Here is a 25,903-nt window from a genome sequence, read left to right as displayed (position 1 = left end):
CAGTTTGGCCAGTAGACGAAGGTAGTGGAGGAAAGGAACAGCAGAGAGAACACTAAATCTTTGCATCAGCTCGCCTAAATCTATTAATTTTCCTACCGTGACTCTTCGTTATAGTGTTTTAAACTAGCTACCCATGTGTTCCGAGGGCTATTTCGGGCCAAACCTGGGCAAGGGGATTGGAACAGCGTTCCTGGGCAGAGATAAGCATGTCCAGGGGGAAACTGCTGCCCTCTGAAGTGGGGATGGCAATTTTACCAGCTGGAGGTGGAAGGAGGTGCTGAGAACTGTGGCTGCCCTCAGTAATGCACACCAAGGCACTTCCCTTTTCAACACTATTCTTGACACCTCAGGATCCCAGCCTTGACTTGGAGCTCTACCTGAAATCCACCAACACCAACTCCAGCGGCAGCTCAAAAATAAAAATTCCACAGACAGCCTGGCAACTAGTCTTTAATCGGGGGTAGGTTTCCCTGAATATGTCCAAACCTGGCTTTCCAGGTAAATGTGTACGGTTTGGGGATGGTTTACCAAGTGGGGAGGCATTCTAAGACCTCGGCATGTATTAAATGTCACCTTTCTGAGGGCACCTGAGTGGCTCAGTGGGTTAAGCCTCTGCCTTCGGCTCGGGTCATGATCTCAGGGTCCTGGGATCGAGCCCCGCATTGGGCTCTCTGCTCAGCGGGGAGCCTGCTTCCCCTTCTCTCTGTCTGCCTCTCTGCCTGCTTGTGATCTCTCTCTCTGTCAAATAAATAAATAAAATCTTTAAAAAAAAAATAAAAATAAAAAAAAAATAAAAAATAAATGTCACCTTTCTGGTGAAGCAGTACCATGGTTAAAATGCAGAGTACACACTATGTATATATGTATAGGGGCTCAGAGATGAGCACTGGGGCCAGGATCACTTAGTGGGTGGGAGAAGCCAGACTGTAAAAACCAGATCTTCTTAGGCGTTCATACTACGGTATCCAATAAGCTTTCTGGTGAATCATTGCAGTCCTCATTTCTTAGAAATGATGATTCACTTCCACTCAAGCCTGAAAGCCAAAGAAAAGGAATCCAGTACCTAAATATGATAGGAGGAAGTAATGCTCAAGGAGAAGAGGCCACAGGGTTCTCCTGGGGCAAGTCACTTTCAAAGCTTCATATGCACTCCCCCTTAATGTTCAAGTTTAAATCTTACTTGCTACTTTTTCTTTATGCTCTGGAGCTTTCCACTCTAGGACTCTTTTTTAACCAGTATCCTGAGAGATGGATAGGAAGGTAATCTCTCATTTACAGGCAGTGATTTTCTAACATTTTCTCCTTGGGCAAAATGTAACAAGTGATTTGAAACATAACTTGCAGAACACATGATCTATTTCCTTCTGCTCAATACCCTTTTCTCACCAAAGGCCTAGGGACAGTGTTGCTCTTCAAGAATCATGGCTAATCCCAGGGTGATCTTAGTTTACTAATTTTTGCTTCACTGACAAGTACTTAGGCAAGAACAGTACTGGAATCAATATCCACTGCCTCAAAACTATAAATTCCTATACTTGTCAACCTCCTGCTGAGATTGTAACAATGTAATTTGGTTTGAGGGTTCCTTAAGACCACTTGGATATTTTAGTTGGTGGGGGAGGGGGAATCCACCTACTTCAGAATGATACTGTTACAAATAGAAGATTTGAAGATACTGTTTCCAATGATGCATTTAAAAAAAAAAAAAAACCACCCCTCAGTGAACTCCTGGCTGAAGAAAATAACTAAATTATTTATATTTAAAACTACCTTTTCTTCCCTGCCACTTTCCTTTTACCTCCACCGCCAGCATTCTATGGAAGGTCCATACTGGGGACTTGATTCTTGTTTTTGCTAAGCAGATTGATGAGTGGGAGCACAGCTGGGAGAAACAGAAAGGCCAAATGTGTTTAGAGTAGACGGACCTGTCGTAGGCGTCTGGTATGGGGAAGATCAGCTTGAGCTTGGCTTATGAAGGAGTGGAGAATGCAGAGAAGGAAAGTGCAGGAGCGTATACTCATGAGAGAGAGGAAAGAGGTGGTGGCAGCTGCCACAGGAAGTGGAAATTTGAGAAAGATCTTTTAAAAGGGTATTAAGGGAACTTCACTGGGTAATGCAAACCCTCTTACATTATTTCCCTGGAAAATAACAACTTTAGTAAAGCTACGTCCCTTTTCAATGCTTTTGGAGTTATGTTTTTATTAAAAATGAGAACATTTTGAGATCAGCTTTAGATGGAAAGTAGGGCTGCCCACCAAAAAAATGCAGTTATTTAATTCATTTGTTCACACGTATTTATAGAGTGCCTACCGTGTGCCAGGTGTTGCTGTAAGCATGGACTTGTACTTCACCTGCTGTGCCCCCGTCACTTTATATAGATGTTCTCACAGCAGTTAATGGGGTGGGTATTATTTCGTTTGGGAAAAGTCCAGCCAGTGTCTTTTTTTTTTTTTTTTAAGTTTGTTTATTGTTTATTTGCCAGAGAGAGAGAGAGTACACACAAGCAGGCAGAGAGGCAGGGAGAGGCAGGCAGAGGCAGGGAGAGAAGCAGGCTCCCTGCCGAGCAAGGAGCCCGATGCGGGACTCGATCCCAGGACCCCGGGATCATGACCTGAGCCAAAGGCAGCGGCTTAACCAACTGAGACACCCAGGCGTCCCCAGCCAGTGTCTTTCTGCTCAACTCTGCCGTTCCCCAAGTTGGATGTTCATGATAATGTACAGAATTTCAGACTCACTCCTAGAGATTCTGAGTTAGTTCTCAGTCCCTACTTCAAACCAGCTAGTTAATTTTGAGACATTTTAAGTACTCTAGAAAATACTGCTTCAACTTGCCAAAAATCAAGTTTCCTAAGCCTAGGTTGTTGTGGGGGTAGGCTGGGTATTTCTGCTAGCTAGAGGTCAGAAGTAGCCACAAACTGAAATTCTGAGAAAAATACAGAAAGGATCATAGGACAAGCCTGAGCGAATGGCTGTGCAGACATCTCTTTATATATGGAGTTACTGTTTAATGTTATTTTCCCCTTAGAGATGATGTTTGTGTGTGTGTTATAAGTGTCAAAAGCTGAAGTGATTTTTACTTTTGCGGGTTTGTGACACTCTTGAAACAAGCATGTATCCCAGGTCCTCTTGAGTCCTCCTCATATGTATGGAATTGGACAGGAGTGATCTTCAAGTTCTGTTCAAGTTTATCTCACCCAAGAGGTCAGGAAAGGCAAAAGACAGTCTCCCTTTCATGTTATGGGTTTTGCCCTTTGGTAGAGCCTTAAAAGTCATCCTGTGTTGGAGTATCTGGGTGGCTCAGTCAGTTAAGCATCCGACTCTTGGTTTCGGCTCAGGTCATGATCTCAGGGTTGTGAGATCGAGCCCCACATTGGGCTCTGCATTCAGTGGGGAGTCGCTCAAGATTCTCCCTCTCCCTCCGCCCTACCTGTGCCCCCTACCCTGCGTCTTCTGTCTCAAAATAAATAATCTTAAAAAAAAAAAAAAGTCATCCTCTGTTTAAGGGTTTGATAAGGAGTGTCTTATTTTTTTTTATTTTTTTAAAGATTTTATTTATTTATTTGACAGAGAGAGATCACAGGTAGGCAGAGAGACTGGCAAAGAGAGAGAGAGAGAGAGAGAGAGAGAGAGAAGCAGGCTCCCTGCTGAGCAGAGAGCCCGATGTGGGACTCAATCCCAGGACCCTGATATCATGACCTGAGCCGAAGGCAGCGGCTTAACCCACTGAGCCACCCAGGCGCCCCAGGAGTGTCTTAATATGAACAGTAGGGTAATTCCAAGATAAAATCATGGTAGTGAGCACCTCGCCTGAGAAATGTTTGGATTTCTATTAGTCAAAGCCCATCTGCTCGTTAGACAGTTGAGCCAATAATAATTAGGCAACCCCACTCCTGCCTGGATCTTGGGGAAATAAATCGATGAGGATCTCTATTGCTGGCATGATAGCAGTGTGGGGAGATGGACCAATGAGGCAATGATTAGGGGCTGGGAGGGATGGCAAAAGCACTAAACAGACCAAACCCTGGTCATTGGGCCATACATCGATTCTGTTTGTATGAGGTCCAGAGATACAACCCTACTTTTGGTTCTCCAAAGGGCAAGAAAAGTAGGATTACAGTGGCTGGGCCATGGTTGGGCGCAGGGGTACTTAGTACTCCTGCTTTCAGTAGGCCAGGAAAGACGTTAATGGATCAGGTTTCAGCTCAAACAGCAATGGGAGAACCAGCAAGAAAATCCAGGTATAGTGGCTTAAGGTAAGAACCATTGCTATAAAAATGTGTAGCACCCTTTTGATTACCTTGGAGCTTTTTAAAAGAACGCCAACTGGTCCTGGTATCAGGTGGCCATGTGCTTTAGATAAGCCTCCACCTAGCACCAGGGATGTGAATCCTGATTTTTTTTTTTTAAGATTTTTTTTATTTATTTGTCAGAGAGAGAGAGGTGGAGAGAGAGCTAACACAGGCAGACAGAATGGCAGGCAGAGGCAGAGGGAGAAGCAGACTCCCCACCAAGCAAGGAGCCCAATGTGGGACTCGATCCCAGGACGCTGGGATCATGACCTGAGCTGAAGGCAGCTGCTTAACAACTGAGCCACCCAGGCGTCCCAAATCCTGATTTTTAAGTCTGTCCCAGGCCAGGTACTATTGTAAGAATGGATGTATGACATAATCATGGCCATTAAAATGTGGAGGTTACTTTGCTTAGAATGCTTCTAGAAGACATCTTCCTTGATCTTAAAAAAGAGGGTGCACAAGTACTAGTTTCTAGGGACTTACATGTTGTAGAAAGACTTCATGCTTAGAGTCTCTGTAGCCCTTTAGCCCCTCTGAAAAACAAGAGGAGGGACAAAGCTAACGCGTGGAAGATGTCAAAAGCAGTACAATGAAAGAACCTGTGTTCTTGATGTTGCTTTTGAGAAGTGAAGTTGACCACCCTGGAAGCTCACTATCTCGTGTCTTCATGTCCTATAAGATAATCATTTTCCTTATTGCCAAAGCCATCTTGACTCGGTGTCTTCTGACGCTTGCAGTCTAAAGTACCCAAAGTGACAAATCTGACACTAGCTCCCCACGTATTTTTCTGAGGTCTAGAAGCACATGAAATAATATGTCACTGAAGCATGCTGTCTGATGTGGGGGGATACAGCAGCACTGGACTTGGGTTCAAGAGCAATTTATTACCTGTGTCTGGGTATGTCACGCTCAGCCTCAGGTTCATCATCTGTAAAATGAGGGGAATTATGTTTATTTCAGAGCAATAGTAATATCCGAAATGAATAATTTAAGTTAAAGCATTTTGTATACAAATAGAAGTTCTTTTTTATCAGAAGATGCTCTTGAAAGAAGATGCATTTAGTCTCTAAGTTTGCTCCAATGTCCCAAGTTTCACAATCGGTGCTTTCACTGTTTTGTCTTAACAATGGCATTATTGAAACGATGTAAGTCAGGAACAGTGAGGAGCACAATTAGGGTGAGCAGGATTCTGACTGGCCCCCTCTGCACTTGGTGGAAAGAGTAGCATGACTGCTTATCAGTGTCTTCCGCGGGACAGAACATAATGGTACCTGTGTGCAAACCTAGGCCACTCGCATCACTAGATTACATACTATTCTGAGGCATTTTAAATTTAATTTTGAGGTTTTTTCAGTTTCTGTTTTCTTGCAAATTGATTTTGGCTTGGTGGGGTAGTTATATACAAACTGTACAACTATCTTGATTATTTAAACATAATACAATTGAAACTTCAAATATTGTGTTCTTGATGTGATATTTAAGTGTGATGGTTGCATATATTTACAGAAGAGTCTTTCTTGAGTTTTGGATAACACCTGTCTCAAAACTTGAAAATAAAACCAAAACATCTCACCAACAGAAATATTATAAACATAGTTTTTATTCTTTTCTTACCTTCAATGAAAAAAGCCTCATGTCACCAAAACATTTTTTTGAAACTCGGTAACTAAACATAGCACTTGACAGCCTGATGATCATTTTTCTAGACAACTGCTGAATAATTTATATTGCTTTTTTAAAAAACTAAGAACTATTTTTATTACTTCATTTCTGCTTAAAGTGGCAATGTGCCCTCACATTTTTTCATAAAAATCTAAAATATATCTAGTAGTCCCAAGTGTTTCGTATTTATGTTTGTTCTAAGTGTTTCATTAAAACTTTTTAGAAATAAGTGCACTTCTAAAGAGAAAATATATGTTAAATAAAGATGAGAAGAAATAGTCATGGTTATAGCAAAACAGTTGTTCTGAATATTCTGAAACTTAACACCTCAGAGCGAATGTGATTTAGTTGCTAGGGGACTTCTCTCCTGATTAAAATCTCAACTCATTAATTTATAGATCATCAAAAGATGGATAGCTGGTTCTTCTACAAGTAGATATGGTTTGATTGTCTAAAGGTTTTCTACAAAAAAACCTCAAAAATTAATGAACTTAAAAAATTTTTACATTTACTGATTTACACAAAGATCTACAGATGTTTTAAAAACAGAAGTAGTATGATATTATAGAAATAAATGAAACCCTATCTTCAGACTTAGCAACCAAAGGAAGTTTGCAGTTTTCCACATGTTATTTTTCATTCAGCTATTAGCTTATTAAAATCAGCTATATATTTCATTCAGAAAAGGTTGTTTTATAAGAAATTCCTTGTTTTTAGATAGCACTATGCTTCAATAAATTTAAACTATGTTAGTAAGAAAAGCATAAAAGAAAAATAACATAACTTGCTTTAATACAAAGGTTTTTTTAATAAAAAAGTTGAAGTCTACATTAAATCAGGAAATCAATAAATCTGAATTATACAAGCTTTCTATATACTTAGAAAAACCAAAAACACACAGTTTATAATAAAACTCTTTAATTCAAAATAGAGTCTAATTTAAAGAAAATGTCATTATGCCCAGTTGATTAGATAGGGTTTTGTCATTTAAATTAAATGGTTCACCTGAAACATGGTAAGTGTATAATAGAGAAAATTCGATCTTGAGGGTACTTTGCAAATTACCTAGCTAATTTGCATCATGACTCAAATTCTTAGCTTCCAAAGGGCAGACACAGTCTTTAATTGCTTTTAGATAGGCACTTAAGAAATGCTTATGACGAGGAGGAAACCCCAAAGATTGTGAATCACTCTGTTAACTCCAGAGAAAAATGAGACTCTAAACAAAGTCAACTTTCCAGAACTGCCCTTCCACTGCCAAGAAATCATAATTATTTCCAAGTTCTTCCTGCTAATAAAAATGAGGGAGATGGAAAACAACATGCTCTTCTCTTATTTGATTAAGAAGCAAACAGGTAATTCAGTTCCATTCTAGGAAACCCCCCTCCATGGTCAACTTGAATTATTAATGACATTTTTCTGTGCTAGAATAGTTACCATATTACAACTAGAAAATGATGCAGTTTCCTCCTGTCTTACTCATTCATTATTACACTAGCAAAACAGTCAGTCTTTTTTAAAAGGTGGGGGGATGCGGTGGGGTGAGAAAAATCTCATAAAACTGAGTAGCAGTTGCAGCTTTTTTTTAAAGTTAGAGGGAGTTATAAGTAGAAGAACCAGAGCTGGTCAAATTGAGATAACCCTAGAATTTTAATAGTTCTCTCTCCTAGATACTCAGCCACATGATCCAAATGAGAAAAATGGAGATGAACTATTAGATGAACATATCATAAGTATCAAACAAATACTAGAAAGAAAGAGTGGAAAGAAGAAGGAAAGAGAGAGAACGGGGGGAGAAAAGCCAACCAACCAACCAACGAACCAACCAGCATGGCCTTGTTGAAATATGTGGAGCTACCTAGCAGCAGCGTTTATAAAAGCTTCTGTAGATTTGCATAATGATCCTGTGCAGTTCTTCCCCATTAAGAAGAACCTAGCTACAAAAAAACCATCACTTTTGATTTTGATCACAGATCATGGTTACAGTTCTATCAATTAACAGTTAAGACAAACATTAGGCCATTCTTTGATAAAGTATTGTTTCTTAACTAGTACTTACGAAGCCAAAACCTCAGAGAGTCATTTTAGAATAAAATGTTGAGCTAAAAAGCGTGACTTAATTCTTCAGGAAAGAGCTAGAGAATCTGATGCTGACATCATCTCCCCTATCCTCCTCACAACCTCACCGGCGCCCCTCACTTCCCCCCACCCCGCCTGCATTTACTTCCTTAATTCCACGTAGGTTAACCATAGTGATGTAGCTGAACATGAACAATATTGCCCTTGAATAAGCTGAGCACTATCAAAGATCTGTCATATCTGAATATGGCATTCCCACAGGAAAGGAAATTTCTTCTCAGTTGTGAACATCCACTCTGTTCAGGATCTTTGGTACATTTGGAGTGTAAGAAAATAATGGCACAATAATACAAGTACTATCAAAGGAAAGATTTTCACCAAACAAAAGAAAAGTTAACCAGCCATGATATGTAACAACTTTCTAGAAAACCAAAGTAGATAGCTCTTTGTTCTCTACAAGTCCATTTCCATGATCAGAAGTTTGACATTTAAAAAAATAGTTTAATAAAAATACACCAGTTCTACAAGCAGCCTTCATGGTCATTTCTTAAATTCAACTCACCATAATCAAATCAAAATAATGCCATGTCCTCTTGTTAAAAAAGAAGTCCTTTTGTCACAAGAAAAGCAACTTTACATTTTATATAATACAGTACATCTCCCTATGAGTATACAGACTACGTATATAAAGGTCATCAGTATTTCTGAATGCAAAGTAAATATATTAGTGGAGTGTTTGAGTGAAGGTGTTAAAGTTCCTCTTTAGTATAAACTTGTCACTCCCGACTGTGCAGTTTGTGAAATAACATGATGATAAATTCTATTTTTTAAATAACCAGTGTATTTCCTTTTTAAAACTTCTTAAAACCATTACAGAAATTGTCTTCATGTCTGTTCATTCTATAGCCGTCCAAACCAATAGGGCAAGTATTCTAACACCGACTATGGAAGATGGCTTTTTTTGATTATCTAGACCCATAAGATTTGCAGTAAAACAGCAATACTGCAGTGTAACCTACAGGTTAGCCTATGTTGCTTTAAATGATATGTTTCTCCTGAATTGATCAGAGGTGTTACAGTACAAAGCCACGGCACACACAGGCAGAATGGACCTTAATACGCGTGTAGGCAGTGCAGTTAAAAAGGGACGTACATTTCTTTTATTCCAGTACCTTTGTATAATAAAGTTAACACAAATAATAAAATATTAAAAAAAAAAAACAAAAAACAAAAGCCAGCTGGCACTGCCAACCAATTCCTGTAGTAGTCTTAGAAATCCTAATCCTGTAGAATTTCCTCTTGTAGTCATAAGCACCACCGTCTTCGGGAGTATTTCAGTGTATTGGTATCTATGCCAAGCAAGCCTGGTGATGCAGCTACCTGAGTTCTCTTGGTTGTGGGCGAACGTGATCTTTATTCATAGTTTTCCAGCTTTCATGTAGGTGGGAATAGAGCCGCGCTGAGTCAACCCTTCAAACCTTTTATAGGTATAATTGAGAAAAACCCAGTCTTTGGATTTGTAGTCCGGTTCTGTGGTGTTTGGCACTAGGAAAGATGGGAAAATTAACCAAGAGCAAAGGAATTTCATTAGGCATCTTTAGAGACTGTGAAGTGTTAGTTTTGTCATAGATTATCTTACCTGGTTGTAAAATATCAGATTCAGGAAAGTCATCGAAATTTGAAGTATCATCAATGCTTTTGATTTCTATAGGGATTGCTGCTGGCCTTTCCCTATAAAAAAAGGATCAAGTAGTAGCATGGCAAATTTTCTTTAACTCTTTGTTTTCCAAAATGGTTCTACTTGCAAATTCTGCTTCCTGTTCTACAGATAATAGAAGAGTCGAGAGAATTTATTGTGGACTTGAAAACTGCGAAGTGGATGTCATAGTTGAGTGTAATATTTTCTGAAAACATGACCATTTACTTGGAATTTTTATTCTTTATACCCAGACTTTCTCATGCTGTTTTGTTTAAAGTGGAAAAATAAGAGTTAATGAAAGGGAATGTAGAACAGAAAAGATTTTGTTCAAACAATTTCATAATTCCATAATGTATGCTGGCTATTGTGTGTACTGGATTCTAGCTAAACAATTCAGGAAAGAATTCTTCTACTAAAGGATCCAGAGATTAAAAGTCATTTGGGGGGCGCCTGGGTGGCTCAGTGGGTTAAGCCGCTGCCTTCGGCTCAGGTCATGATCTCAGGGTCCTGGGATCGAGTCCCGCATCGGGCTCTCTGCTCGGCAGGGAGCCTGCTTCCCTCTCTCTCTCTCTCTGCCTGCCTCTCCATCTACTTGTGATTTCTCTCTGTCAAATAAATAAATAAAATCTTTAAAAAAAAAAAAGTCATTTGGGGAATGTCTGGCTGGCTCAGTAGAACTCTTGGCCTCAGGTTCATGAGTTCAAGCCCCACACTGGGTATAGAGATTACTTGAAAAAATAAAGATACTTGAAAAACAAAAAGCGCTTTGAGAAACTAAGGGGGGCAAAGGGACTACACATTTGCAATGAAATCTAAATCTAAAACTTTCTGCCATCTAAATGTTAAGGGAATCGGGGAGATAAGGTTAAAAAAATCAGTCATGAAACTATCTTACCATGCTAACAATGTTTAAAAATAGAAATAGTTAAAAGAAGCTATCCATTTTTATTGCTTCTATTTTTTTCAACAAATACTTAACTGGATGTATTAGGGGACAAGTGAACAAAGCCAGTTACCTAAAGTCCTAAGTATTCTTCGCAGAATCATTCCAATTTCTTTATACTTAATGTGATAACTTAATAAATGTATATTACTTTAGTGACAAGAACCAGAGACTCTGGTGTCGTTAACTAACAGCGTGACCTTAGGCAGGCAACTCCTTGCTCTGTGACTATTTCCTTACTATCAAAGCAAGAGATTGCACAAATGGGCTCTAAGCATCCTTCCAACTGTGAAGCGGGGAATCCTCATTCTGTTCAGTGAGATGAGGTATACAGTGTAATGCAGCGTATCAGTTAAGAACCAGGACACCCAGGGGTCCAATTCTAGTTAGAAATTCTAGCTGGAAAAAAAAAAAAAGAAAAAAAGAAAAAAGAAATTCTAGATGGATTATTTACTGGCTGTGGCACTGCAGGCAAATTACTTCTCTGTGCTTTAGTTTCCTCATTCGTAAAAGAAACATCATAATGGTACCTATTTTATAAGGTGTATCATGAGGATAAGATAAAAAATGCACATAAAGTCCTCAGAACAGTGCTGGACATAACATTAAGTGGTCCAAACAAACGAGTTGTTATTACAGCAGGTCGAGTGCCTGGCACACTGTGGGAGTTCCCGTGAAGATGTGCCTGGAGCCAGTGACACATTAGGCTGTCTCGAAGGAGGGGCAGATGCTGGCCAGGCAGGGCAGTAATGCGGACAAGAACGAGTGGAGAGAGAAGAGCATTTCAGGCAGAATGAAGAGCAAAGGGCAAAGCCCCGAGGGGAGAGGAGAAGAACAACCCTCGGAGATGCCACTGGGACCCATGAGGCTAGAGCCACACCCCATAGTCCTGAAAGCAGTGCCTCGGCCTTAATTTTATTCTAAGCACAAAGGGGAGTTAGAAAAGGGTATGATCAGTGTTATGTTTTGGAAGTCTCACTGTGTGGAGAGCAGCCCAGAACTACTGAAGGTACTTTGGCCACCAAGTGAATTAAAGGCCGATGCTTACAATTAACAACTGGAAGCAAATTCGTCAAAGTTACTTGCATCATTTCACTTTTCTCACAGTGTTTAAAAAAAGGGACTGTGTCTTCTTATAACTTCATAAAGAAGATGGTATATTAGAGAAAGGAGCAGTATACAGCATGACAGAATAGGACAAAATTGAGGGGTTATCGTGTGAAATAAAACTACATCCCTGTTGTGCGGACATCAGCTTGCATCCCGTAACTCTGAATATAAAAATCGAAACAGGTGCGCAATAGGTGGTTTCCCCTTTACGGTGGGCATTCGCTAAAACCAGTCATTTAGCTATAGTCTCGCTTACGTAGTCCAGAGAACACTGGAATAATAACACTGTAACAGCAATGAGTATTTAGCAGAGTCAGAGACAAACTGATTGCTAAACCTAGTAAAAACAAACAAACAAACATTTTACTTAGATCTCTCCCGTTGGAAGCCTATGAGCGTACCTGATGTGCCCCCAGTCTACACCTTCAAAGAAAGGATGACTTTTTATTTCTTCTACTCCACTATTTCCAATTCTGTTTTCAGAATCAATACAAAATCTAGAAAATGGAAACAGAAATGATCATATGCAAATTACATATACAGTACCCTATTTCCATTTTTTTCCAAACATTTCATTTTTTTCCTCTGTTTACCGAAGTCAGCTCTGTTTCCTGTGGGAAATGTGGGAGAGAACAGAAATCCTCTGTAATTGCACTGTACAGAGAGAACCACTATAAACAGAATGAAGCCATTTCCTTCTAGTCTTTTATTACAATTTTTAAAACTATGTGTTAGCACAGTAGTTACTGTTTTAGGGTGATTCTTTTCATTTAATATACTGAGAAAATTTCCCAAAATCATTATATATTTTTCTTTAACTTCATATTCTAAAATTTGCTTGTGGAAATATTAGTTTATTTAGCCAGTCCACTCTAGTTGAACACTTAGTTTTCAATTTTTCATTACTAAAAACATCATGATAATCTTTACACACATCAAATTGTCTGCATAAGCAAAATTCCTAGAATTACTGGGTCAATGGTCATAGACAGTTTAAAGATTTTTGATAATATGCTGTCAATTAGCTGTTCTCATAGGTTGTCCCAATATATATTCCTTGTAGCTGTTCACAATAATACCAAACTTCATCTTAGTTGAGAAACAGAATGGAATCCTTTGCTTAGAAAGAATTTCATACATAGACTTGTGATAGGCACTGCTACTAGCGATTTATTTTCTCTTTTCTCTTTAACGAAATAGGTCATTGCGTACCAACAGGCGTGGCCTTTGAAATGATACAAGACACCATCCCTCTTCTTATACTTTCACTGCATGCTTCCTTTTAATTGTTTGCAGTTTTTAAAAAACACATTTTCTTTATTGATCTCTTTGACTGTATAGATCAGTAGTGGTCCTTTTCCTCCCACAAGAATAAAATGGACAATTCAATCTTTTTAGGTACCTGTGAAGTTTCAAAATACCATAAACTCCTCTAGGGATTTAAGCACTAACCTAAGAATTAAGTCCTTGGCTTTCTCAGATATAGGTACCTCTGGAGGAAATACCAAAGTTTCTTTCCAGTTCATCACTTTTCTATATGTTTCTTGAGGAGTTTCAGAACAGAAAGGTGGATATCCTGCATATGAGAGAAAATACAAGTTTTATCATCTTTAATAATCAAATATGCTCTACCTACTATGTATGTGTCATAGGGGAAAAAAATAGCCAGAAGTGCTCTATTCAGCAATAAAAAATGTCACCATTCATCGATTTATAATAAAATCGCTAATAAAGGCAATAAAATAAAGGATTCAAAGCATCACCCCCTTTATCCAAAAGGCCATGTAGATGCAATTTTCACACATGGGAGTTCTGGTTAAATACCCTGTTCCTGAATTGCTACAGAGCTCACTGGTATTTATGATTATTGACACTGGGGGATGTCAAGGAGCTCAGACATTTCAGATATTACATATCTGTAATATGCTCCATCCATGGCACTAATGGAAATTTCTATAGTATATACGTAAACAAATGATAAGACATACCTATTAGCATTTCATACATAATCACTCCCAAAGACCACCAGTCACACAGCTTGTTGTAACCAGTCTGCATGAATACTTCTGGAGCAATGTAATCTGGTGTCCCAACTGTGGAATATGCCTACAAAGGAAAAGCTTATCAAACCAGCATTCTTTAAATATTTGTTAAAAGATCCGAGTATGGCTCATTACTGGAAAAAGCAATACAGCAGTTAATTTTGCATTTAATACTTGTTTCACATGTTTATCATGTAGAAAGCTTAGTGACAGGTACCGAATCAGATAATACATTATTTAAGATATGATTTCTGGCTGCCCACCACCCCCTCTCCAAGAAGCTCAACTAAATTATTTATATATTTAGCCCTAAATCCTGTGAAAATTAATAGAAGGACAGCTCACAAAAGTGGCTTCGGGATGCTAGAAGGGGTAGCTATGCTGCTGTACTCCTCACTGTCAATTACAGACCTTATCGGAGGAATCATGAACAGGCAAAGAATCACCTATTGTGGGCCCCAACAGGGAAAGATGTACACTGCGTCTCCTGTGTGAAAGCAGCTACCCCTGCAACTCAGCCAAGGAGAGACCTCCACCACCCTCAACTCCTGCTTTGCTCCAGTGAACTGTTGTTCAAAACAGCCCCTTTCAAATCCTCCTTCTTCTCTTAAAATACAAGTTTTCTTCTTTATTTGTTGGAGTTGCCAATGGTTTTGCCGCAGCTTGCCTGTCCCAAATTGCGATTCTCTGTTATTCCCGAATAAACCCACTTTTGCTGGCACAATAATTGTTTCATTTTTAAGGTTAGCCATCCATTTCAAAAAGAATAAAGAGGCTGAACCAGTGGGCCGGAGTCCACCACTCACTAATAATGTGAGTTCTTGGACAGGCGACTCAAGCACTCTGAACCTCGGCTTCTGCTTACAGGAAACTGCAGTAATCACACACAGTTGACAGGAGGATGAAACAAGAAAAGGAATGTGCTTTGGAAACTACAACCTGCTGTATATATAAACAACAGGTATTTTCATGATAAACCTAATTCCAGGGCACTGCTTATCCATCAGAAAGCAATGGAGTGCTTCATTCTTAATTCATATAAAATCTTACAAAAACGACTTCTTTACAGTAGTTGTTCTCAATTAAGGGCAGTTATGCCAGGGACCATTTGAAAATGTGTGCCAGCAGATTTCGTCATTTCAAGGACCTGAGGGTGGCAGGGGGTGGGGGTGGGGGTGATTGCTGATTGGCATTTAGTTAGTTAGCAGGGGGGATATGCAAGAGCCAAAGGATTTTCCTGCCCCAAACACTAAGAGTCCCCTCTACTTCTCCCTTGGTAAATAAACATTGTAGAAGTCGGGGCGCCTGGGTGGCTTAGTGGATTAAGCCACTGCCTTCAGCTCAGGTCATGATCTCGGTGTCCTGGGATCGAGTCCCGCATTGAGCTCTCTGCTCAGCAGGGAGTCTGCTTCCCCTTCTCTCTCTGCCTAGCTCTCTGCCTACTTGTGATCTCTCTCTGTCAAATAAATAAATAAAATCTTTAAAAAAAAAATTGTAGAAGTCATGATAATGGCCACAAGAATATAAAACATGACAACAGGAATCACCCGTGAAGGCTCTGTTAAGTCGAATTCCCACCGTACTTTTAAGCAGTATTCACTTTTCCCCTTAAAAGCAGGAAATACTGCAATTCTTCTCTCAGTGGTAAAATCTAATCTGAAAGTGGCACATTTAAAAGTAGAAGGAAGTTTTTTGTCATGAATTCATAGCTCCATAGTTTTAAAATTCTTTTTTTCTAACTTTTAAAAACACTGAAATGTTTTATGAGCACAGGAAGCTTATAGTTAATTACTTGGGCCACTGACAGAATGAGTTTGACCAAGCAAAGTCTTATTATTTGGTTTGAGAGGGTATTGGACTATTATCGTCCAGTCTGTTAACCTCACCCAATTCTCAGACGGAATGATAAATTAATTTCCCTTTCATCACTTGGTTGAGTTTAACAGGTATTTATGGAGTGTCTGTATGTGCCGGGCATACAAGAGATCAAGAAAACAAAGTCAAAAGGCACATTCCTAACCCTGAGAATGTGCATGGACCTAATTAATAGGATAAAGGAAAGAGGAAAAGGGGCAAACAATTCTTATAATTGCTAAGTAATAAAGGAGAAACTGTGTGGGGCAAAAGCAGGTTTTTTTGTGGGGCTTGACTTCCATTTAAAGAGTAATTAAGTTTATCTGTAGTAAAGTCTGCTTTCTAATTTTATTTTATCTGTTTTATCTGTTAATATGCCAAACTTCTTGTTTACCTTGTCTATAAAGTCCTTAGAAACACACAACCACCTTACTTATGCTGACTGGCAGTTGTTTCAGAACAAGTACGAAAAATGGAACACACAAGGCATTCACTACAATCACATTCATCTCAGTGAGTTTTATATTGTGCTAATTACTAGTAAACAGGCTGCTTAATTATAAGTATGAGTCATAAAATGCTATAAAGTTAAATTACAACGTAAATATCAGCATTCACTTTTTAGGCAAGGAAATGTTACAGAGAAACTAAGAGAACTATGTGACCCCAGAAGCAGTTCTATCCTTGCTACAAAGTAAGTACTAATGATTGTGAAGATATGAAATGATCAAGCAAAACCCCAGTGAACTTTTAGGACCAGGTCAATCTTTCTTAAGGACCCGGCTAACTTACCAGCTGTCTCCTGTTCTTCTTCCATGTTTCTGCTTTCCTCTTTGAGTTCATGTTCTGAAATGCTAATTTCAACAAGAGAGAATTGTAAATATGAGGGGAAAAACTCCACCAAAAAACAAAACCACATACATGTAAATACACTGGTTTAAGGAATGAGGAGAGGAAGAGAACTTTCAGTGCTCAACAATGCTGAATTAAACTAGCTATATTATGTCACACAGAAAAAAAGAATCAAACTTACAGAAGTCACTTGGCGGGTTGTGTGTAAGGTTTCTATAGAATTCGGTCCTATGAGCTTTCTTCAATCCCGTGCATAAACCAAAATCAGATAATTTTACATGACCCTATAAAAAAATCCAGTAAAATCAAGAGATTATATTAACTTTGAAACAAAGCCTTAGGGCAGTGATTATAAAAATTCTTAGCATTATAAAAACTCCTACAGGTGGTAAGTAAAATTATAAATATTTGATGATGACGAATGTTAAAAGTAGTAAATGGAAGAAGACAAAGACAGCCATCCTCCCTTGAGGTCATTTTCACTACCAAGTCTTTTCCTGTCACATCATTCTATGACATCACATAGTTGAGCAATAATATAAATGGTAGCTGCCCATTCAATCACAAAATCAGCTCTATTATTCCATTAAAATAATCATCAACCCAATAATTCACCAGTTTCTTCACATACCTTGGCGTCCAATAAAAGGTTGTCTGGTTTAATATCCCGATGGATGAAACCCAACTGGTGGATTGCATCAATTGCTAGAACAGTCTCTGAAATGTAGAACTGTGTCTCCTCTTCTGTCAAGGTATCTTTCTTCATTAGCAATGTCATCATGTCACCTCCATAAGGGAAACCAAGTATCATGTATTAGAAGCACGTCAGGCTTCCTCTGTATCGGTACAACCTCTGCCTCATTTCTGCATTGTACGACCCACCCAGTAGACCGCCAACCATCTCTAGGGCCAAGTAAAAAAAGTGTCACTGCATTAGCAAAAGTTTCACGACATCTGATGATTTTTAAGGCAGAAAGTAGGTGATAATGAAGTACTTTCTACCACTCAACATCCATAATAATTGCTGAGGAAAATATGCTGAACTGGGGAAATGAATCAGAGTAAGCACACCTGGAAATGGGATAGAGTCTTTCAAATTCAAGTTTCAAAAATGTTCAGAGCTGTTTAATCCATCAAAAAATAGAAAATTATCCCACCAAAAGACATTCTTTTATTTTCAAGGAATTTTTTCTTTAAAAAGGGGCAAAGAATAAAAAATGGTGAACTTACAACTCAGAAATGACAACTGTTAATATTTTTTATGATGCTTTGAGTCTGTCCTCCATCCCATTTTATTCCGCTTTCCCTTTTTGCTGAGTAGCCATCAGTGTCGACTTGGTTTGGTGGGTATGTTTTCATATACATATATCTTAATCTATGAAATTATGTTCTTTCATATTTTTAAAAATTACATAAATGGTATCAACTGTACATATAATTCCCCAGCTTGCTTTCTTACTCCACTGTTTCTGAGATCTTATTGAAATGGATAGAGCGCCTGACTTTTAGCTGCTGTAAAATATTTCAGCATGTAATTATGCCACATTTTATTTATCCATTCTGCTGACGGACATTTATCGTTCTTGCGGTTTTTCATGATCACAACAATGCTTCCGTGGTCTCGCAGGTCTCTGTGCGTGTGTCCAGGAGAATCTCCAGGGACTACGCTAGTTCTAAAATTGTAGGATTATGGGCCGCATGCCCTTTCAACTCCACCGGTAGCTATGAACTGCTCTCCGTAAGAGTTAGAGATTAACTTAGATAAAAGAGAGGCCAGTTTCTCTCACAGTCTCATCAGAAACAGATGAAATGGTAGCTCATTTTTAATTTGCGTTTTCCTGAGTATGAGCAGAGTTGAACATTTTCCTATGTATTTATAGGCCAGCCAGAGTTTCTCTTCAATATGTTATTTGCCCATTGGGTTGTTTGTCTTTCTCTTTAGTGACTTACTGTTCTTAATTCTAGACTTGCAACAATCTAACTAACTATACCCTGTTAACCAGACTGATAGTATTTAAAATGTGCCAAATGTATCGTTCCTTCAAAATAATCTGATTTGTGGTAACAATTAGCATTATTATGGGAGGAATTCAGGAAAACCATGACTGCTAGGAATAGAAGGAAAAAACCTAAGCAACAGGATAATAATTACATGTAAAGATGAGCTTGTGTCAGTCTGTCATTGCTATTATGTTTGTTTTTACCTCCAGGGAGAAATTCCATGATCAGATAAAGGTTCCTCTTATCTTGAAAACTATAAAACATCTTCACTACCCAGGCACCATCTGCTTCTACCAAAATATCTCTTTCTGCTCGGATATGGGCCACCTAGATGGATGTAGTTGGAAAAAATGATTGCAACACATTACACATCTTTCAAGTTGACCTCTTAAGAGACCCATCCAGTTCCTTAACAATCATGAAGGAAAGAGGGAGTTTTAGAAAAGATTTGAAATACATACACATGTTCATATCCTCATTATATATACAGAGCCTCAGGAAATCTTTTATCTTTAGGCCTGGAAAGGTGGGATCCACAGGTATGTTACAGAAAGCTGACGCTTCTGAGGTAGGAAAATTATTAGTCCATAAACTTTCCAACCAGAATCCTTCTTTGCTAAGGATCCTGGCTTTGTTATACAAATTTCAGCCCCTGGCCTTTTTTTTTTTTTTTAAAGGTTTATTTATTTATTATTTGAGAGAGAAAAAGAGAGAGAACCGGGGAACTGGGGAAGGAGCAGATGGGGAAGGAGAAGAAGGGAGAAAGAATCTCAAGGAGACTCTGTGCTGAGTGCAGGGCGTGATTTGGGGTCAGATCTCATGACCCTGAGATCAAAACCTGAGCCAAAACCAAGAGTTGGACACTTAACCGACCACACCACCAGACGCCCCTGGCCTGACTTTTGAAAGTTAAAACTAGTAAGCAATGCCTTAACAGGTTGCAGATCCTTAGCAGACTGTTTTTAACTGCTATTAGTTAAAAAAAAAAAAGGGGGGGCCTTATGTGATTTTTAAACATTTAGGTTTGTTTCTTTTTCTAACAAGTAGAAACATTTATAAGAACTTTGTATTATCTTGACAAATATAACTATATTATTTTCTGAAATATAAAAACCTCTATAATATCTATTAAAATGATCCACAGCAAATTAGTGTAACTTTGGGGCTTTTGCTGCTGACTTGTCAGACATACAATTACTAAGGATACTTTTATATGAACATTTTATAGACTGGAAAATTTTAAAAACTGAGTAATTTATTGGGTTGGTATAATCAATTTTCAAATGTTTTGCATTAATATATTTATATATTTTCTCTTCAAAGATTAACAATAATATTTGATTTTATCCTTTTGCTGTTCTTATTGTGCATTATTATGAACTCTGGCCCAAAGCACATGAGAACCCAGATTTCCTAAGCCTTTTCACAGTAATGAAATATGATCTGCTTAAAATGTCATAGTTGGGATTACTGTATTTATTACCTAGTACAATAAATGCTCTGAGATCAAAGCACAGGAAAAACAGTTGAAAACTAAGAACTTGTTTTCTGGCATGAATAAAACTTTACAATCTCTCTGGATCTGTTTCATAGAGTGAACAATGGTATCAAAATTCCTACCGATGGTTTTTTACAAAGCATTGTAAGATTAGTAAAGGAAAACCCTTAAACCTTTGATGCTGCATCTGCTGCTGTCAGGAAAAGTTATGTCATCAACTTGGCCTGATTGTTTTAAAATATCTTGAAGTTAGATTACAGGATGTTTTTAAAATGGGTCTATGTTTTCAAAGAATAGGAAGTTATTGCACATAGTACCACAATATCAGGGAGATAAGTTGCTACTTTGTGGATTGGTTAGTATTAAAGTAAATGTAATTAAAAACTTCACATAATAACATATTAGAATTGAGTGGGAAAAGGTTTCCTAAAATGAAATTCAGTGGTTGCAAATGCAGATTAATTTGTATAGGGGGCAAAACAGACTTGATGTTTGGGCTCCAGTGAGATTTTCCCCTGCATTCCGGAATAAAGTGATCAGAAGCTCTTCAACAAGCTCTTCTGGCAAAATATTCTAGATTAGTGCTGTCCAAAAGAAATACAATGCAAGCCACAGACTTCGTTTAAAATTCTCTAGTAACCACATAAAATATAAAAACAAACAGGCGAAATATCTTTAATTATATATAGTTTATGTAACTCCATGTATCTAAAATGTTATCATTACAGTACATAATCAATATAAAAATTATTGAGTTTTATTTGGTAGGAAGTCGTCAAAATTTGATATATATTTGCCATTTACAGCGTATCTCAATTCACACTAGCTACACCGAATAGCCACATTGGCTAGTAGCTGAAGACTATAACTGGAACGAACTGCTCCTTTTGTCCCTTCTCCAAAACCCTATCCAGGACTAATCCCATATGGCTTGGTTAGATCCTGTTTATCTCTTTGTCTCTGAGAATCTACATCTTGACCCAGTCCTTTATTCTTACCATTATCTGTAATTCTCTAATACATTGTAATACTTCGACCTTCCTTGAGTTCCAAACCAGCCTCTTCCCTATGGAATTGGCAGGTCTTCAAAAAAGTCCTCCATCATCTCACCTCTGGACAGTTCCTTCACCTTGTCATCCTAACTGATGATTCTTCTCATCAGGCTGTTGTCAGTTCTGTCTTCCTGCACAGTGAGCTCTCAAGAAGATCTGTTCTCCTCTCATGGCTTATGTGGCAAGGGGGTAGGTTTCCTGCTCATTCTCATGCTGCTTCCATACCACTGTGACACTCCTTCTCCGCAGTTCCTTGAAGTGCACACTGTGAAACTCCCATCAGCCATCACCTATCCTCAAGGCTATCATTTACAGAGCTCCTCGGCAATTCCTCTCACTCACTCATAACTTCAGCTCCTGGCTCACTATCAACTTCCTTTCCAGTTTCTCCATTCATGGATGGATTTCAACCTCCATAAGGGTGAACCGTCAAATGCCCTATCTACTGACTTCTTCCTCATCTACAATGATCTCTTCTGCCTCTGCACCTCAGCCACCCATGGTAGTCATCCTAGCCTTCTCATCAGCTAAAACTGTACCCCCTCTAAAATCTCCATTTTGAGGAACTCTATTTCCACCTTTCATCTTCCAGATCTCTTATTCTTATATTTCAATCTCCCTTCCATGGATTCTACAACTTTTTCTCTATTACTCTCCTCAGTATCTCGTATCTTTTTCTACCCAGCCTAGATTCCATCATTATAATCACTCTTTTTGCAAATACTCTGAACTCCCTCGTCCCCTTCCTCCCTTGTATTTGCCTGGCAAAACACCAACCCTAATTAGACTCAAATTTCTGTCTATTTCTGTCTACCTACCCCAGAGCAACTAAGTATTCTACAGAAAGGTCACCCAACTATGCCAACTAGTTTCGTGGTACAGTTATAACTGCAAATCTCAACAGGCATTCAACTGTATTTCCCCGGGAAGTCTGCTTTCCCACCCTTTAAAGTCAATAGTTGTGACTATTTCACAAATTCTCCCTCTTTATGCCCCTAACAAGCTATCCGTCCTCCTCTACTCTGAGATGATGACGTCACTTATTTGCACTCAGGCAGAAACATGGTACCTGAGGCTGCTAGTCAACCACCTGCATTTGTTCCCATTTTCTCTGCATCTTCTTCCTGTTTTAATGGATAGGTACACGTCCACTCCTATCTATCAAAGATCAACTCTTCTTTTTTAATTGTATTTATTTATTTGACAGAGAGAGAGAGCGCGCCGTGAGCAAAAGCAGGCGGAGCAGCAGGCAGGAGGGAGAGAGAGAAGCAGGCTCCCTGCTGAGTAAGGAGCCTGACAAGGGGCTCGATCCCAGGACCCTGAGCTGAGGGCAGAAGCTTAACCCACTGATTCATCTAGGCACCCCAACTCTTCTGTCTTCCAGTGTATTCCTATAGTTATCCTCCCCTCTCCTGGACCTTCAATTTCTTTTCCTAATGCATTCTTCTCATCAGAATCAAAACATTTCCGGTCTTTAAAAATAAAAAGAAAAGAAAATCCTTTTTACCCGGAAGTCTCCCTTTATAAACCTGTTCTTTGTACTGCCTCACATGAAAGATTGATTTGCACTCACATTCCCCACTCTTTGCTTCCCATTTTTCTATCTCACCATTTCAGTTAGGCTTCTGCACTGGAAATGCCCTTGCCAAGTTATTAAAAATCTCCATATTGTGACATCCACTGGCTTGTCTTCCTCTTGTACTCTCTCAGCAGCATTCAGCTATGTGGAACACTTTCTTCTCTTGGCTTCCATGACACCATGTTCTCTCAGTTTCCCCCACCTGATTAGAGGTTCCCTCTTGGTCCCTTTTGCTGGCTTCTCTTCTGCCTTTTGTTTCCTAGGGCTTGTATATAGGCCCTCTTTCCTTCTCTATCTAGTTTTCTAGGCGATTTCATCTTGTCCCCAATAGATGGTCAATATATTGATGGCTTCCAAATTATATTTCTAGAGAAACTTCTCTCCAGATTCCAGCCAACTGTGAACTCAATATCTCTTGGATCTAACAGGCAGCTCAAACTCAATATGCCACAAGGAGAACTCTTCATTCCCGCTATCTCCAAATGTTCTTTCTTCAGTCTTTTCTAAATCAGAAAACAACACCATCATGTATCCCAATCTTAAATGAAACTCTAGGTGTTATCCTGATTCTTCCATTTTTTCCTCACTATCCTCACCCATCCTCTCATCCCCCAATGTACAGGACACCACAGGGCATCCTGAGGGCTCTTCCACTAAAACATATACTTAATCTGTCAGACTCTTCTTCAGATTCTCTGCTGTGAGCTACAATCCCATCCTGGCTGAAAGTGGTTCACCAGTTTCTAAATCACCTTCTCTCCTTCCCTTCTTGTTTTCCCCATCAGCAGCAAAGGGATTGATTCATCTTTGTAAAACCTCAATCAGACATACTATTCCCCTGTTCAAACAAAAGCGTCTTCCCATTGCATTTAGAATAAAACCAAAATGCTCTATTTTGGCATTCAGAGGTCTCTGGGATCTGCTCCTTTTCTACTTCTCCTACCATTCTTTGTGCACTGAATTCTAGCCACAAGGACCTCTGCATTTGCTGTCCGGAGATTTGTTCTACATGATCTTTTCTGTCATTTTTTTTCATTATCCTTTCATCAAATATTCTCTCTTCAAAGAAACACTCCCTCATCTAATTCTTCCTCCTAAAGCCAGATCATCTGTATCAATTTATCCTTTTGTACAAACTTTCTTTGTAGTCTTTCTCAATCATGACTATTTGAGATAGCTGTCTATGTCCCCAGTACTAGAAAAAAAAGTAAGAATCAGGTTTGTCCTGTTAATTCTGCCTGTGTGTTAATCTACAACACCACAGGCCCATCTGGCACATCGTTGTCCCCCAGTAAATACTTGTTGAACACAGAGAATAGAAATAAAGTAAAAGAATGCAGTGAAAACTCAAGGTGGGTCATATTTGAATAAAAATAAATATTTACTGCCATACTAACTATGGAAGCTTTAAGCAGGACTTTCCTTAGCTACTGCTAAGGTGCTGACTTCTTTCTGAGGAAGCCAGGACCGAGCTGGGTGAGACCCTCACTTCCTCTGGTGACTAGCACCATGTGGGTACAGCACTGGGCCTCTGTCTCTGGCTTGCTACCAGCATCTATCTACTCAGCCCTCATCCTCCAGTCACAGAGGATAAGATCAATGCCCTCATCAGAGCAGCGGGTGTAGAAGCTGAACCTTTCTGGCCAGGCTTGTCTGCAAAGGCCCCTGGCCAATGTCAACACCAATATCCAGAGCCTCATCTGCAAACAAAGGGCTGCAGATGTACCTCAGCAGGAAGTCCTGCTCCCTCCACGGAGGCTGCCCTGGCTGAGGAGAAGGAATTAGAATCAAAGAAAGGAGAATCCGAGGAGTTTGATGAGGACCTGCAGTTTGGTCTTTTTGCCTAAACCTCTTCTGTAACTTGTTCAGTCAAAAGTTGAACTCTGAAGTAAGCGTTAGACAGGGACTGAAAGACTGAAGTAGAACATTAGGTAGAGAGAAGGGCCATCCTCCCTCAATACCCAGTTGTTGAGACCTGCCCTAACATATGATGAGGGAGCATGAGGCTGGCTGAAGACAAAGCAAAAGCTGGCGCCTTGTACCCCCCTCTCCATCGGCTCCCCCTCAGTCCTATGTGTAGCATCCCTCAGGCAGCCCTGACTGCCATGAACAATAAGCAAATAGTTAATTTGCAGAGCTCACAATCCTGCTAGACAGGAGTCTCCCTTGGCTTACAAATGTCCTAAATCTCACTAACAAAGACAACTGAAAGTCTCCCAACTATCTTAATGTTAATGGCTGGTCTAAAGACAACATTGATCAAGCCGCAAGGGCAAGGCCTCAGGTAGACCTGGGACATCCTGGCATCTTCTAGGCCCTCTTTAGCATATGAAAACTCCATTGAACCCTTCCTTCCCCTCACCTTCCCCCAACCGCAGGGCACATAACCTGCCATCCCTCACAACCCAGGGCAGCAGCTCTTCCTGCCCATGGGTCCTGTCCCCGTGCTTTAATAAACCACCATTTTGCACCAAAGATGTCTCAAGAATTCTTTTTTGGTCATCAGCTCCGGACCTCAGCCCACTGAACCTCACCTAGGTTCTAGAACTTCATCACATATGTAATCCATTTAGGGTTCTCTAGAGCCTCTATCCAGAATAGAAAGAGGGGAACACATAAATAATACTATTGATGTTCTCGGATTTATGGCCCACCCTTAAGCTGCATTAAGGCACAGGAAACATAGAGAGTCCAGGAGTATGACATTGGGGGAGGGGGTGGTTTACAGATTTTGGAAATATGTTAAATCAGCAACTTCTCAGAAGACTGGTCTTGCTTATATGTGATAGGGATTTAAAAAACGGAGAACTGTCCCTTGATTTCACTGAAGTCAGAAAAGAAGGTACTTTGTTATGGAGTAAATGTTTGTGTACACCCCCCACCCCCCACCCTCCCACGCCCGCTACAAATTCCCGTGATGATGAACCCCCAGGGTGACTAAATGTGGAGGTGGGGCCTCTAAGGAAGTGATTAGGTGAGGTGAGGCCAGAGAGGGAGAGGAGGATAGCATCCTTGTAGGAAGAGGCACCCGAGCACTCCGTTCTCTCTCTGTACACACACCAAGGACAGGCTATATACCTGGTGGGAAGGCAGCCATCCACAAGCCAGGAAGACCGCTTCACAGGACTCAAACCCTGCCAGAACCCTCGTCTTGGGCTTTCAGCCCCCAGAACTGTGAGAAAATAAATTTCTGTTGTTTAAGCCACCCACACTGTGGTATTTTGTTATGGCAGTCTGAAC

At 39.6% G+C, this 25,903-nt stretch overlaps 2 protein-coding genes and 1 pseudogene across 5 annotated transcripts in view; 1 reads left to right on the top strand and 2 right to left on the bottom strand.

The window, feature by feature from the left end:
* The window catches only part of ARNTL2 (aryl hydrocarbon receptor nuclear translocator like 2), a 111,389-nt gene extending 106,157 nt beyond the window's left edge, over nt 1-5,232 (bottom strand). For all 3 annotated transcript variants that reach the window (XM_013047798.2, XM_013047800.2, XM_045073230.1), the window contains exon 1: nt 5,181-5,232. In XM_013047798.2, the coding sequence (XP_012903252.1) occupies nt 5,181-5,220 (40 nt within the window). In that variant the 5' untranslated portion in view covers nt 5,221-5,232. The remainder of the gene's footprint in view (nt 1-5,180) is intronic.
* Nucleotides 5,233-6,742: 1,510 nt separating this feature from the next.
* STK38L (serine/threonine kinase 38 like) overlaps nt 6,743-25,903 on the bottom strand; it is an 85,375-nt gene continuing 66,214 nt past the window's right edge. For both annotated transcript variants that reach the window (XM_004776407.3, XM_013047801.2), the window contains 9 exons: nt 18,738-18,861; nt 17,165-17,319; nt 16,715-16,817; nt 16,474-16,535; nt 13,774-13,891; nt 13,238-13,361; nt 12,187-12,282; nt 9,673-9,764; nt 6,743-9,578 (listed from right to left, as the gene is read on the bottom strand). In XM_004776407.3, the coding sequence (XP_004776464.1) occupies nt 9,451-9,578; nt 9,673-9,764; nt 12,187-12,282; nt 13,238-13,361; nt 13,774-13,891; nt 16,474-16,535; nt 16,715-16,817; nt 17,165-17,319; nt 18,738-18,861 (1,002 nt within the window). In that variant the 3' untranslated portion in view covers nt 6,743-9,450. The remainder of the gene's footprint in view (nt 9,579-9,672; nt 9,765-12,186; nt 12,283-13,237; nt 13,362-13,773; nt 13,892-16,473; nt 16,536-16,714; nt 16,818-17,164; nt 17,320-18,737; nt 18,862-25,903) is intronic.
* LOC123389998 lies at nt 24,173-24,510 on the top strand (annotated as a pseudogene).

Source organism: Mustela putorius, unplaced genomic scaffold (assembly GCF_011764305.1).
Source record: "Mustela putorius furo isolate JIRA1106 unplaced genomic scaffold, ASM1176430v1.1 tig00537227_pilon_pilon_pilon, whole genome shotgun sequence".
Taxonomy (NCBI): domain Eukaryota; kingdom Metazoa; phylum Chordata; class Mammalia; order Carnivora; family Mustelidae; genus Mustela; species Mustela putorius.
Note: the sequence above shows the minus strand (reverse complement) of the source record. Positions and strands in the feature narration are given on the sequence as shown.